At 47.1% G+C, this 12,366-nt stretch overlaps 1 protein-coding gene across 1 annotated transcript in view; it reads left to right on the top strand.

Annotated features, from left to right (window-relative positions):
- The window catches only part of ASPM (assembly factor for spindle microtubules), a 330,682-nt gene that overhangs the window by 164,509 nt on the left and 153,807 nt on the right, over positions 1-12,366 (top strand). Inside the window, exons 12-13 of the mRNA XM_063940119.1 lie at positions 8,531-8,676; positions 9,646-9,731. Of these exons, the coding sequence (XP_063796189.1) occupies positions 8,531-8,676; positions 9,646-9,731 (232 nt within the window). The remainder of the gene's footprint in view (positions 1-8,530; positions 8,677-9,645; positions 9,732-12,366) is intronic.

The raw sequence follows: 12,366 nt of genomic DNA, 5'->3' as shown, positions 1-12,366 counted from the left end.
CAAGGTCTACCTGTCCTGATCCAGTCGGACAACATAACAGCGGTGGCGTACGTAATCCGCCAAGGTGGAACAAAGAGCAGGGAGGCAATGGCGGAGGCCACAAGAGTCCTCCGCTGGGCGGAACAGCACGTGAGCGCTCTGTCAGCAGTCTTCCTTCCGGGCGTGGACAACTGGGAAGCAGACTTCCTCAGCAGACACGATCTCCATCCAGGAGAGTGGGCCCTTCATCAAGAGGTGTTTGCGGAAGTGACAAGAAAATGGGAAATTCCGCAAATAGACATGATGGCGTCTCGCCTCAACAAGAAAACTTCCGAGGTATTGTTCCAGGTTAAGGGACCCCCAAGCCAGTGCAGTGGACGCCCTGGTAACTCCGTGGGTGTTTCAGTCGGTGTATGGGTTTTCCCCACTTCCTCTCATTCCAAGAGTGTTGAGGATCATAAGACGAACAAGGGTTCAGGCAATACTCGTCGTTCCAGATTGGCCAAGGAAGGCCTGGTATCCGAATCTTCATGAATTGCTCATAGAAGATCCTTGGCCACTTCCTCTCAGAGAGGACCTGTTACTGCAGGGTCCATGCGTGTTTCCGGACTTACCGCGGCTGCGTTTGACAGCGTGGAGGTAGCTCGTAAAGGTATTCCCGGGGAAGTCATCCCCACTCTCCTTAAGGCTAGAAAGGAGGTCACGGCGAAACATTATCAGCGTATTTGGAGAAAATATGTGTCGTGGTGTGAAACCAAAACAGCTCCTGCGGAGGAGTTTCACTTGGGTCGTTTCCTCCATTTTTTGCAGGCAGGCGTGGATGCAGGCCTCAAATTGGGTTCCATCAAAGTGCAGATTACGGCTTTATCGATTTTCTTTCAAAAAGAATTGCCAGCCCTTCCTGAGGTTCAGACTTTCGTGAAGGGAGTGCTGCATATCCATCCTCCGTTTGTGCCACCCGTGGCACCGTGGGATCTTGCAGTGGTGTTACAGTTTCTTATGTCTCACTGGTTTGAACCTTTGCGAAAGGTTGCGTTAAAGTTTCTTACTTGGAAAGTGGTCATGCTTTGGCCTTGGCGTCTGCCAGACGAGTGTCAGAATTTGTCTCACAAGAGCCCATATTTGATTTTTCATGTGGATAGAGCGGAATTGAGGACTCGTCAGCAATTTCTGCCGAAGGTGGTTTCTTCGTTTCACATAAATCAACATATTGTGGTACCTGTGGCTATGGATGCTGTGGCAGTCTGGAAATCTCTTGATGTTGTAAGAGCTTTAAAGATTTATGTCGCCAGAACGGCTCCTGTTAGGAAAACGGAGACTCTGTTTGTCCTGTATGCTTCCAACAAGATTGGAAATCCTGCTTCCAAGCAGACTATTGCACGCTGGATTTGTAATACGATTCGTCACGCTCATTCTTCGGCTGGGTTGCCGTTGCCGAAGTCCGTAAAAGCCCATTCTACCTGGAAGGTGGGCTCATCTTGGGCAGCTGCCCGAGGGGTCTCGGCACTTCAACTTTGCCGAGCAGCTACGTGGTCGGGTTCAAACACTTTTGCTAAGTTCTACAAGTTTGATACCCTGGCTGATGAGGACCTCATGTTTGCTCACTCGGTGCTACAGAGTCGTCCGCACTCTCCCGCCCAGTCTGGAGCTTTGGTATAGACCCCATGGTCCTTTTGGAGTCCCCAGCATCCTCTAGGACGTAAGAGAAAATAGGATTTTAATACCTACCGGTAAATCCTTTTCTCTTAGTCCATAGAGGATGCTGGGCGCCCATCCCAGTGTGTACTGTTACTCGCAGTTGTATTGTTGGTTCTTGTTTCGGTTACACGATGGTTGTGTACCGGTTATGTTCAGCTTGTTGCTGTTTTTTCGTTCATACTGTTATCTGGTATTCCTGCTATTCCAGTTGTACGGTGTTTTTTTGTGGTGTGAGCTGGTATGTATCTCACCCTTAATTTAACAAAAATCCTTTTCCTCGAAATGTCCGTCTCCCCTGGGCACAGTTCCTATAACTGAGGTCTGGAGGAGGGGCATAGAGGGAGGAGCCAGTTCACACCCAGTAAAAGTCTTTTAGTTTACCCATGTCTCCTGCGGATCCCGTCTATACCCCCATGGTCCTTTTGGAGTCCCGAGCATCCTCTACGGACTAGGAGAAAAGGATTTACCGGTAGGTATTAAAATCCTATTTTCTCTGACGTCCTAGTGGATGCTGGGAACTCCGTAAGGACCATGGGGAATAGCGGCTCCGCAGGAGACTGGGCACATCTAAAGAAAGCTTTAGGATCACCTGGTGTGCACTGGCTCCTCCCCCTATGACCCTCCTCCAAGCCTCCGTTAGATTTCTGTGCCCGACGAGAAGGGTGCACACTAGGGGCTCTCCTGAGCTCTTTGTGAAAGTTTTAGTTTAGGTTTATTATTTTCAGTGAGACCTGCTGGCAACAGGCTCACTGCATCGAGGGACTAAGGGGAGAAGAAGCGAACTCACCTGCGTGCAGAGTGGATTGGGCTTCTTAGGCTACTGGACATTAGCTCCAGAGGGACGATCACAGGTTCAGCCTGGATGGGTCACCGGAGCCGCGCCGCCGTCCCCCTTACAGAGCCAGAAGAGCGAAGAGGTCCGGAAAAATCGGCGGCAGAAGACGATCCTGTCTTCAGATAAGGTAGCGCACAGCACCGCAGCTGTGCGCCATTGCTCTCGGCACACTTCACACTCCGGTCACTGAGGGTGCAGGGCGCTGGGGGGGGCAGCGCCCTGAGACGCAATAAATCGATAAAAAAACCTTATATGGCTAAAATAAATGCATCACATATAACTCCTGGGCTATATGGATGCATTTAACCCCTGCCAAAACATACAGAAAAAGGATGATAAGGACGCCGAGAAAGGGGCGGAGCCTATCTCCTCAGCACACTGGCGCCATTTTCCCTCACAGCTCAGTTGGAGGGAAGCTCCCTGGCTCTCCCCTGCAGTCACTACACTACAGAAAGGGGTTAAAAAAGAGAGGGGGGCACAAATTAGGCGCAGTATATAACAATACAGCAGCTATAAAGGGAAAAACACTTATATAAGGTTATCCCTGTATATATATATATAGCGCTCTGGTGTGTGCTGGCAAACTCTCCCTCTGTCTCCCCAAAGGGCTAGTGGGGTCCTGTCCTCTATCAGAGCATTCCCTGTGTGTGGGCTGTGTGTCGGTACGTTGGTGTCGACATGTATGAGGAGAAAAATGATAAGGAGACGGAGTAGAGTGTCTGAAATTGTGTTGTCACCCCCTAGGGGGTCGACACCTGAGTGGATGTACTGTTGAAATTGCGTGACAGTGTCAGCTTTGTATAAAAGACAGTGGTTGACATGAGACAGCCGGCTACTCAGCTTGTGCATGTCCAGACGTCTCATACAGGGGCCCTAAAGCGCCCGTTACCTCAGATACAGATGCCGACAGGGGTACTGACTCCTGTGTCGACGGTGAAGAGACAACCGTGATTTCCAATAGGGCCACACATTGCATGATTGAGGCAATGGAAAAAGTTTACACTTTTCTGATAATATGAATACCACCAAAAAAAGGGGTATTATGTTTGGTGAGGAAAAACTTCCTGTAGTTTTCCTGAATCTGAGAAATAAAATGAGGTGTGTGATGATGCGTGGGTTTCCCCCCGATAACAATTGATATTTTCTAAAAAGTTATTGGCAGTATACCTTTTCCCGCCAGAGGTTAGGGTGCGTTGGGAAACACCCCCTAGGGTGGATAAAGCGCTCACACGCTTGTAAAAACAAGGGCTCTACCCTCTCCTGAGATGGCCGCCCTTAAGGATCCTGCTGATAGAAAGCAGGAGCGTATCCTAAAATGTATTTACACACATACTGGTGTTATACTGCGACCAGCAATCGCCTCAGCCTGGATGTGCAGTGCTGGGTTGGCGTGGTCGGATTCCCTGACTGGAAATATGATATCCTAGATAAGGACAGTATATTATTGCCTATAGAGCAATTAAAAGATGCATTTCTATATATGCAGGATGCACAGCGGAATATTTGCCGACTGGCATCAAGTATAAGTGCGTTGTCCAATTATTCCAGTAAAGTGGTCAGGTGATGCGGATTCCAAACGGCATTTGGAAGTATTGCCTTAAAAGAGGGGATGTACCCCAGGTCGCCTCTCAAAATAAGACGCCGTATTATCAGGCGCAGTCCTGGTTGGCAAGCGGACAAAAGGGTTCCTCTTTTCTGCTCGTGACAGAGGGAGAGGAAAATGGCTGCAAAGATCAGCCAGTTCCAAGGAACAGAAACCCTTTTCCGCCGCTGCCAAGCCCTCAGTATGACGCTAGGGCTTTACAAATTCAGGCACGGTGGGGTCCCGTTCTCAATGAATTTCAGTGCGCAGTGGGCTCACTCGCAAGTAGACCCCTGGATCCTTCAGATAATATTTCAGGGGTACAAATTGGAATTCGAGACGTATTCCCCTCGCCGTTTCCAAAAGTCTGTTTTACCGACGTCTCCCGCTGACAGGGAGGCAGTTTTGGAAGCCATTCACAAGCTGTATTCCCAGCAGGTGATAATCAAGGTACCCCTCCTGCAACAGGGAACGGGGTATTATTCCACACTATTGTGGTACCGAAGCCAGACGGCTCGGTGAGACCGATTTTAAAATCTAAAATCTTTGAACACTTGCATACAGAGGTTCAAATTCAAAATTGAGTCACTCAGAGCAGTGATTGCAAACCTGGAAGAAGGGGACTACATGATGTCTCGGGACATCAAGGAGGCTTACCTACATGTCAAAATTTATCCTTCTCACCAAGGGTATTTCAGGTTATGGTACAGAACTGTATCAGTTCGGACGCTGCCGTAGGGATGGTCCACGGCACCCCGGGTCTTTACTGAAGTAATGACCGAAATGATGATATTCCTTCGAAGGAAGGGAATTTTAGTTATCCTTTACTTGGACGATTCCCTGATAAGGGTAAGATCCAGGGAACAGTTGGAGATCGGTGTAGCACTATATCAGGTAGTGTTGCGGCAGCACGATTGGATTTTCAATATTCCAAAAATCGCAGCTGGTTCCGACGACTTGTCTTCTGTTCCTAGGGATGATTCTGGACATAGTCCAGAAAGAAGGTGCTTCTCCCGGAGGAGAAAGCCAGGGAGTTATCCGAGCTAGTCAGGAACCTCCTAAAACCGAACCAAGTCTCAGTGCATCAATGCACAAGGGTTCTGGGTAAAAATGGTGGCTTCCTACGAAGCAATCCCATTCGGCAGATTCCACGCACAGTGGAACCTTCTGGACAAATGGTCCGGGTCGCATCTTCAGATGCTTCAGCGGATAACCCTGTCACCAGGGACAAGGGTATCCCTCCTGTGGTGGTTGCAGAGTGCTCATCTTCTAGAGGGCCTCAGATTCGGCATTCGGGACTGGGTCCTGGTGGCCACGGATGCCAGCCTGCGAGGCTGGGGAGCAGTCACACAGGGAAGGAATTTCCAGGGCTTATGGTCAAGCCTGGAGACATCTCTTCATAAAAACATTCTGGAACTAAGGGCCATTTACAATGCCCTAAGTCAAGCGAAACCCCTGCTTCAGGGTCAGGCGGTATTGATCCAATCGGACAACATCACGTCAGTCGCCCACGTAAACAGACAGGGCGGCACGAGAAGCAGGAGGGCAATGGCAGAAGCTGCAAGGATTTTCGCTGGGCGGAAAATCATGTGATAGCACTGTCAGCAGTGTTCATTCCGGGAGTGGACAACTGGGAAGCAGACTTCCTCAGCAGACACGACCTTCACCCGGGAGAGTGGGGACTTCACCCAGAAGTCTTCCACCTGATTGTAAACCGTTGGGAAAAACAAAAGGTGGACATAATGGCGTCCCGTCTAAACAAAAAACTAGACAGATATTGCGCCAGGTCAAGGGACCCTCAGGCAATAGCGGTGGACGCTCTGGTAACACCGTGGGTGTACCAGTCAGTGTATGGGTTCCCTCCTCTGCCCCTCATACCAAAAGTACTGAGAATCATAAGAAGGAGAGGAGTAAGAACTATACTCGTGGTTCCGGATTGGCCAAGAAGGACTTGGTATCCGGAACTTCAAGAGATGCTCACGGACGAACCGTGGCCTCTACCTCTAAGAAAGGACCTGCTCCAGCAAGGGCCTTGTCTGTTCCAAGACTTACCGCGGCTGCGTTTGACGGCATGGCGGTTGAACGCCGGATCCTGAAGATCCCTACCCTGGTCAAGGCCAGGAAAGACGTAACCGCAAAACATTATCACCGCATTTGGCGAAAATATGTTGCGTGGGGTGAGGCCAAGAAGGCCCCTACAGAGGAATTTCAACTGGGTCGTTTCCTCCATTTCCTGCAAACAGGACTGTCTATGGGCCTAAAATTAGGGTCCATTAAGGTTCAAATTTCGGCCCTGTCGATTTTCTTCCAAAAAGAACTGGCTTCAGTGCCTGAAGTTCAGACATTTGTAAAAGGGGTACTGCATATACAGTCTCCTTTTGTGCCTCCAGTGGCACCTTGGGGATCTCAATGTTGTGTTGAGTTTTCCTAAAGTCACATTGGTTTGAACCACTCACCACTGTGGACTTAAAATATCTCACATGGAAGTGACGAGTTAGCCCTAGTTTCAGCCAGGCGGGTGTCAGAATTGGCGGCTTTATCATATAAAAGCCCTTACTTAATAGTTCATTCTGAAAGGACAGAATTGAGGACTCGTCCTCAAATTTTCTACCTAAGGTGGTTTCTGCATTTCACATGAACCAACCTATTGTGGTACCTGCGGCTACTAAGGACTTGGAGGATTCCAAGTTGCTTGACGTGGTCAGGACCCTGAAAATACATGTTTCCAGGACGGCTGGAGTCAGAAAATCTGACTCGCTGTTTATCCTGTATGCACCCAACAAACTGGGTGCTTCTGCTTCTAAGCAGACGATTGCTCGTTGGATTTGTAGTACAATTCAGCTTGCACATTCTGTGGCAGGCCTGCCACAGCCAAAAATCTTAAAATGCCCACTCCACAAGGAAGGTGGGCTCATCTTGGGCAGCTGCCCGAGGGGTCTCGGCTTTACAACTTTGCCGAGCAGTTACTTGGTCAGGAGCAAATACGTTTGTAAAATTCTACAAATTTGATATCTTGACTGAGGAGGACCTGGAGTTCTCTCATTCGGTGCTGCAGAGTCATCCGCACTCTCCCGCCCGTTTGGGAGCTTTGGTATAATCCCCATGGTCCTTACGGAGTTCCCAGCATCCACTAGGACGTCAGAGAAAATAAGAATTTACTTACCGATAATTCTATTTCTCGTAGTCCGTAGTGGATGCTGGGCGCCCATCCCAAGTGCGGATTGTCTGCAATACTGGTACATAATTATTGTTACCAAAAAATTCGGGTTATTGTTGTAGTGAGCCATCTTTTCTAGAGGCTCCTCTATTATCATGCTGTTAACTGGGTTCAGATCACAAGTTGTACAGTGTGATTGGTGTGGCTGGTATGAGTCTTACCCGGGATTCAAAATCCTTCCTTATTGTGTACGCTCGTCCGGGCACAGTATCCTAACTGAGGCTTGGAGGAGGGTCATAGGGGGAGGAGCCAGTGCACACCAGGTGATCCTAAAGCTTTCTTTAGATGTGCCCAGTCTCCTGCGGAGCCGCTATTCCCCATGGTCCTTACGGAGTTCCCAGCATCCACTACGGACTACGAGAAATAGAATTATCGGTAAGTAAATTCTTATTTTAAGGTGGCTTCCAATTTACCGTCGCTTGTATTCCTACTGGAAGTTGAGCTTGGTGCTGGAATACTTTTCTTGGACAAATGAGTGATTAGAAAATCTACCACAAACTCTGTTGAAGCAATGGGGAAGAGACCTGTTGTGGACCATTCCAATACTGCATAGTCTGCTCTTCTGAGGGGCCTGCCTCCTAGAGTAGAAGAATTAGAAATACCATCTTGTCCCTTTTTTTTTCTTCAATCAAGCTGTTATCTCTGCCATCACATTAGCGATCACCTCCCTTCTAACACATTGCACAGACACCACATCAGTGACTTTGACTGGTAACTTGAACTGCCAAACCTGATTTAGCATTTATTTTTATTGCGGTTTTAAAACTATCTGTCAAAGCCATCAATGATCGGGATCCTATTGAATCTACCCTCAGGTGTTCCTTGGCCATGTCGTCTTGTTTTATTTATTTTCCCCATCAGGCTTGTTTTGTTTTTGTCCTTTACTTTAGTGTATGGATTCCCTCATGGGTTTTTGGTGTGCCATTTTTTTTATTTTTTTTATTTATTTTTTTATGTTTGGATGTTGAGTAGTGCATGCATACTGCTTTTATAGTTTTCGTGTGTGTTATATAAGGTTAGGGCTTCTTTGTTAGAGTTAAAAGTGGGAGCCTTAAGTTCAAGAGCTTTGTGTTCTCTGTTATTAAAGTAAAAAAACTCCAGTATCTGCCCTGTTAATTACAGGCTTAGAAACAAGTTTTTTTTTATTTTTAGTAAATTTAGCAACTTTTCATGGGCACGGTTTCCTTTCTAATGCTTCTTTTCCCTACATTGTCAACAGAAGAACAATGGAGCTTCTTACCGAAAACTGGAATCTGTCTAAAAAACTGAGAGTTCCAGCAATAAGTCGCTTGCAGAAAATGCACAACGTAGAAGTTGCTTTGCAAGTTTTGACAAACAGGGGAGCTCAAATCAAAGATGAGCGTGGTAAATATCCAGAACTGCCTTTAGATGCATAGCATGACATCACCAAATAGGCTGCAGTACTGAAATATTGTTCTATTCTACTGTAGTTCTATTTTACTCCAGTTGCACTTGGCAGAACATTTATCTGATGCCTTGACTTTCTTAACTTTGCTGGTCCTATACGATATACAGTATTGTTAAATGATGGCTGAGCGCTTCTGGACGTATCAATAAAAAAACAATCACATCAAAGAAATTACGTTCACAGAGTCCTGTCAGAACCAGGAGGGAAATAACCATTAAAGTCCTGAATACGATGTATACAGTAGCTTCCATTTTTACTTTACCTGACAGAGCAATGGAGGCTCCTAAACCTAGGGGCCTCAATGTTCCTCTGATCCATCCACAGGTTTTAATTCCACAGGTATAAATCCATAACATTACCTTCATAAAAATAATTGTACTTTTTATTTATTTATTTATTTATTTTTTAGTATTTCTGAATAGTAAATGAATGAAAACTTTTCTTAAACTTACACCATCATTTAGAGAGAGAAATGCGCATCGCAGCTCAGTCGTCTGGATTGTTTTCTCTATACAAATGCGGGCAATTTTGATGGTGGGATGTACATGGGATGACTAAATTAAGTCACAGATAGTGCGACTTCTCCCGCTCACATCCTCATTGTGCAGCCATTTTCAACTAGTGAATAAAATGTTTTTCACATTAAGTGGTAATGCAGTTTTAAAGTTTACCTGCCACCTGCATGTGTTTGAGATGGAACTTGGCTACTTTAGTTAATAGTTGGGCAGTGCCCCATTGATGTCGCTCCAGCCTTGACTTCTGTTCGTACGCATGGATTCACATTTTGCATTATGAATATTCAGCCCACAAAATGGAGTTCCCCACTGTGTGTGTGTGATGGTTTCACTTCAGATTTCGTTATACAATCCCAATTTTGTAATTTTGTACAATTGTTTGTTTTGTAGGAACTTTCATTACATCTAAAGACATCGTGGACCGACATCGGGAGCGTACATTGGCTCTGCTCTGGAACATTGTTTTTACATTTCAGGTAAAGCTATTTTTGTTGTGTGTTCTATTTCTCTTTCATCCATCTGGGGGACACCGCGCCGTTACTTGTGGGTTAGAGTGTGTGGGTATTGGAGTTTGGCACAGAACCTATAGAAAACGAACTCCTCCCCCCCCCCCTTCTAACCCCTCCCATCTCCAGCCTGACCAGCTAGTAGCTCTGTTTTAGTTTTGTGCCTGTGGAGTACAGACACAGTTTTCTCTTTAGATTTTAGTTAAGTTTTTTTGTTTTATTAGCTTTTTCTGTGGTACCTAATCCCTGTATACAGGTGACGGGTACTGCTACAGTGGGGTTAGTTAGATGTATGTGCTTTTCCCACTCTACTCTGCCGCTGGAGGGCCATACTTCGGTCACTGGGGCTGTCTCTTTGATCAGGATCCAAGCCGGCAATGACGAGGTACAGGACAGCCACAATCTGTCTTTGACAGCATTGGGCTGTTCCTTCTATATCTATCTGTGTGTGTGTGTGTGTGTGTGTGTGTGTGTGTGTGTGTGTGTGTGTGTATGTATGTGTGTGTGTGTGTATATATATATATATATATATATATATATATATATATATATATATATATATATATAGTCTGTGAGTGCTTTGTGTGTCAGATCCCCCCCCCCCCCCTCCTTCCGGAGGTGTACTGGGGGTTATCTTTATTCCTGTTACCGCTTAGATTGGTATACAGGTGGACCGGGTGAGAAGAGAGATTTACACTCCCCACTGCCACCAGACACACTGGGTGTAGCGTTGTGGTACTTCCCCTGAAGGGGAGCCTCAGACTTCCGGATGCAGTGCTCTTTCTACTGAGGGCATCTGCGGCGGTGAGACTAGGGGGGGGGGGGGATTTCCCGCCTTGTAAAAAGAGGATTTTGGTACTTACCGATAAATCCATTTCTCTGAATCCTCTAGGGGACACTGGAGCATCCTTATACAGTAGGGGTGTGAAGCTTGCAACCGGAGGTGTGGCACAATCTAAAATTAGCATTGTCTGCACAGCCGGCTCCTCCCCCTTCACATCCCTCCTCCCTCAGTTTGGAAAATTTGACTGAGAGAACAGGACATGATACTATAGCACCTGGCGAGGAGCCGAACCGTACATCAGAGCAAACAGCCCCCAAGAAACTCTTACCGAAACAAACTAATTCTGTTTGCACGAACCGTTTGAACAAGAACTTTGAACCCCGCAGGGTGACAGCACTGAGGCGGGCGTCCAGTGTCCCCTAGAGGATTCAGAGAAATGGATTTATCGGTAAGTACCAAAATCCTCTTTTCTCTTTCATCCACTAGGGGACACTGGAGCGTCCCAAAGTTATCCCCCAGGGAGGGAGTGCTGTCGGTAGCCTGCAAAAGTAAACGTCCGAACTTAAGAGTTTCCGGACGCAAAGTTATCAAACATACAATATTGTGAACGTGTGGGCTGAAGACCACGCCGCCACTCTGCAAATCTAAGTAGTAGAAACACCACGGGTAGCCGCTCATGAGGCATCCACTGATAGGGTGATATGAGCACCCGCCTGAACCGGAACCTGTGTGCTACAGGAAATAGAAGCTTGCCGAATGGCAAGTCTAAACCGTGTAGACAAAGACCGTAGAGATGTTGGTCAACCCTTCCTTGGCCCATCATAAAGAACAAAACAAATGGTCCGACTTTCTGAAAGGACGATGTAACCTGCACGTATACCTCTAAAAGCTCAGACAACATCAAAGGACACGTCCCCATCTGCGAGACCCTAGGAAGATGGGACCACGATTGGCTGGTTTACGTGAACCCCTGAAAAAACCTTAGGAAGGAAATCCGCTCCTATACGGAATCCCGCCCTAACCTAATGAAAAAGGAAAAGGGGACTTATACACGATAAGGCTCCCAACTCAGAAACCCACCTGGCCGAAGCCAAGGCCAGCAATAATGTGACCTTCCAAGAGAGATATATCCGGTCCATTCTTGTTAACGGCTGAAAATTTGGAGATCTCAAAAATTCCAACACCAAATTTAAGTCCCATGGCGCAACGAGAGGACGAAACAGGGGAGTTGTATCCTCAGAACCCCCAGTAAAAAGGTTTGAACCTCCGGCAAGAAAGCCAACCGCCGTTGAAATATGGAGAGAGCCGAATTTGAACCGTCAGAACGCCCAGTCTCAGTCCTACGTCTAGACTGGCCTGAAGGAAAGGTTAGAAGTCTGACTAAGTGGAAGTTCGTCGAATTCCACCCACGTTCTTGACTCCAAATTATGTAGCAGTGCAAGGCTGTGACCGGCTTTCTAACGACAAGCCTCGTAGGAATGGCCGTTCTTGGTATACTTCCGTGGCTTAAGATTCGGATTTCAATAGCCACGCCGCTAAACGCAGCCTGTGCAGGTCTGGTGTTGGAACGGTCCCTGAGATAACTGGTTCTCTTTCTGAGGTAACCGCCGGGGATCGTTCGTAGTAACCCTTGCAGGTCTGGGTAACACCTCCTGCTGGGCCAATCTGGTGCGATTAGAATCGCCCACACACGGTCCCGTTTCACGCCTTGCAGAAATCTGGGTATGAGTGGGAAAGGTGGGAAATGTGTCTTGTAACATCAAGGAAGTGTTAATGCGTCCCTTCCTTCTGCTGCTGGATCTCTTGCCCTGGACACCTATC

Source organism: Pseudophryne corroboree, chromosome 9 (genome assembly GCF_028390025.1).
Source record: "Pseudophryne corroboree isolate aPseCor3 chromosome 9, aPseCor3.hap2, whole genome shotgun sequence".
In the NCBI taxonomy this organism is placed as follows: domain Eukaryota; kingdom Metazoa; phylum Chordata; class Amphibia; order Anura; family Myobatrachidae; genus Pseudophryne; species Pseudophryne corroboree.
The sequence above is the reverse complement of the archived record's forward strand: the minus strand, read 5'-3'. Positions and strand labels throughout refer to the sequence as shown.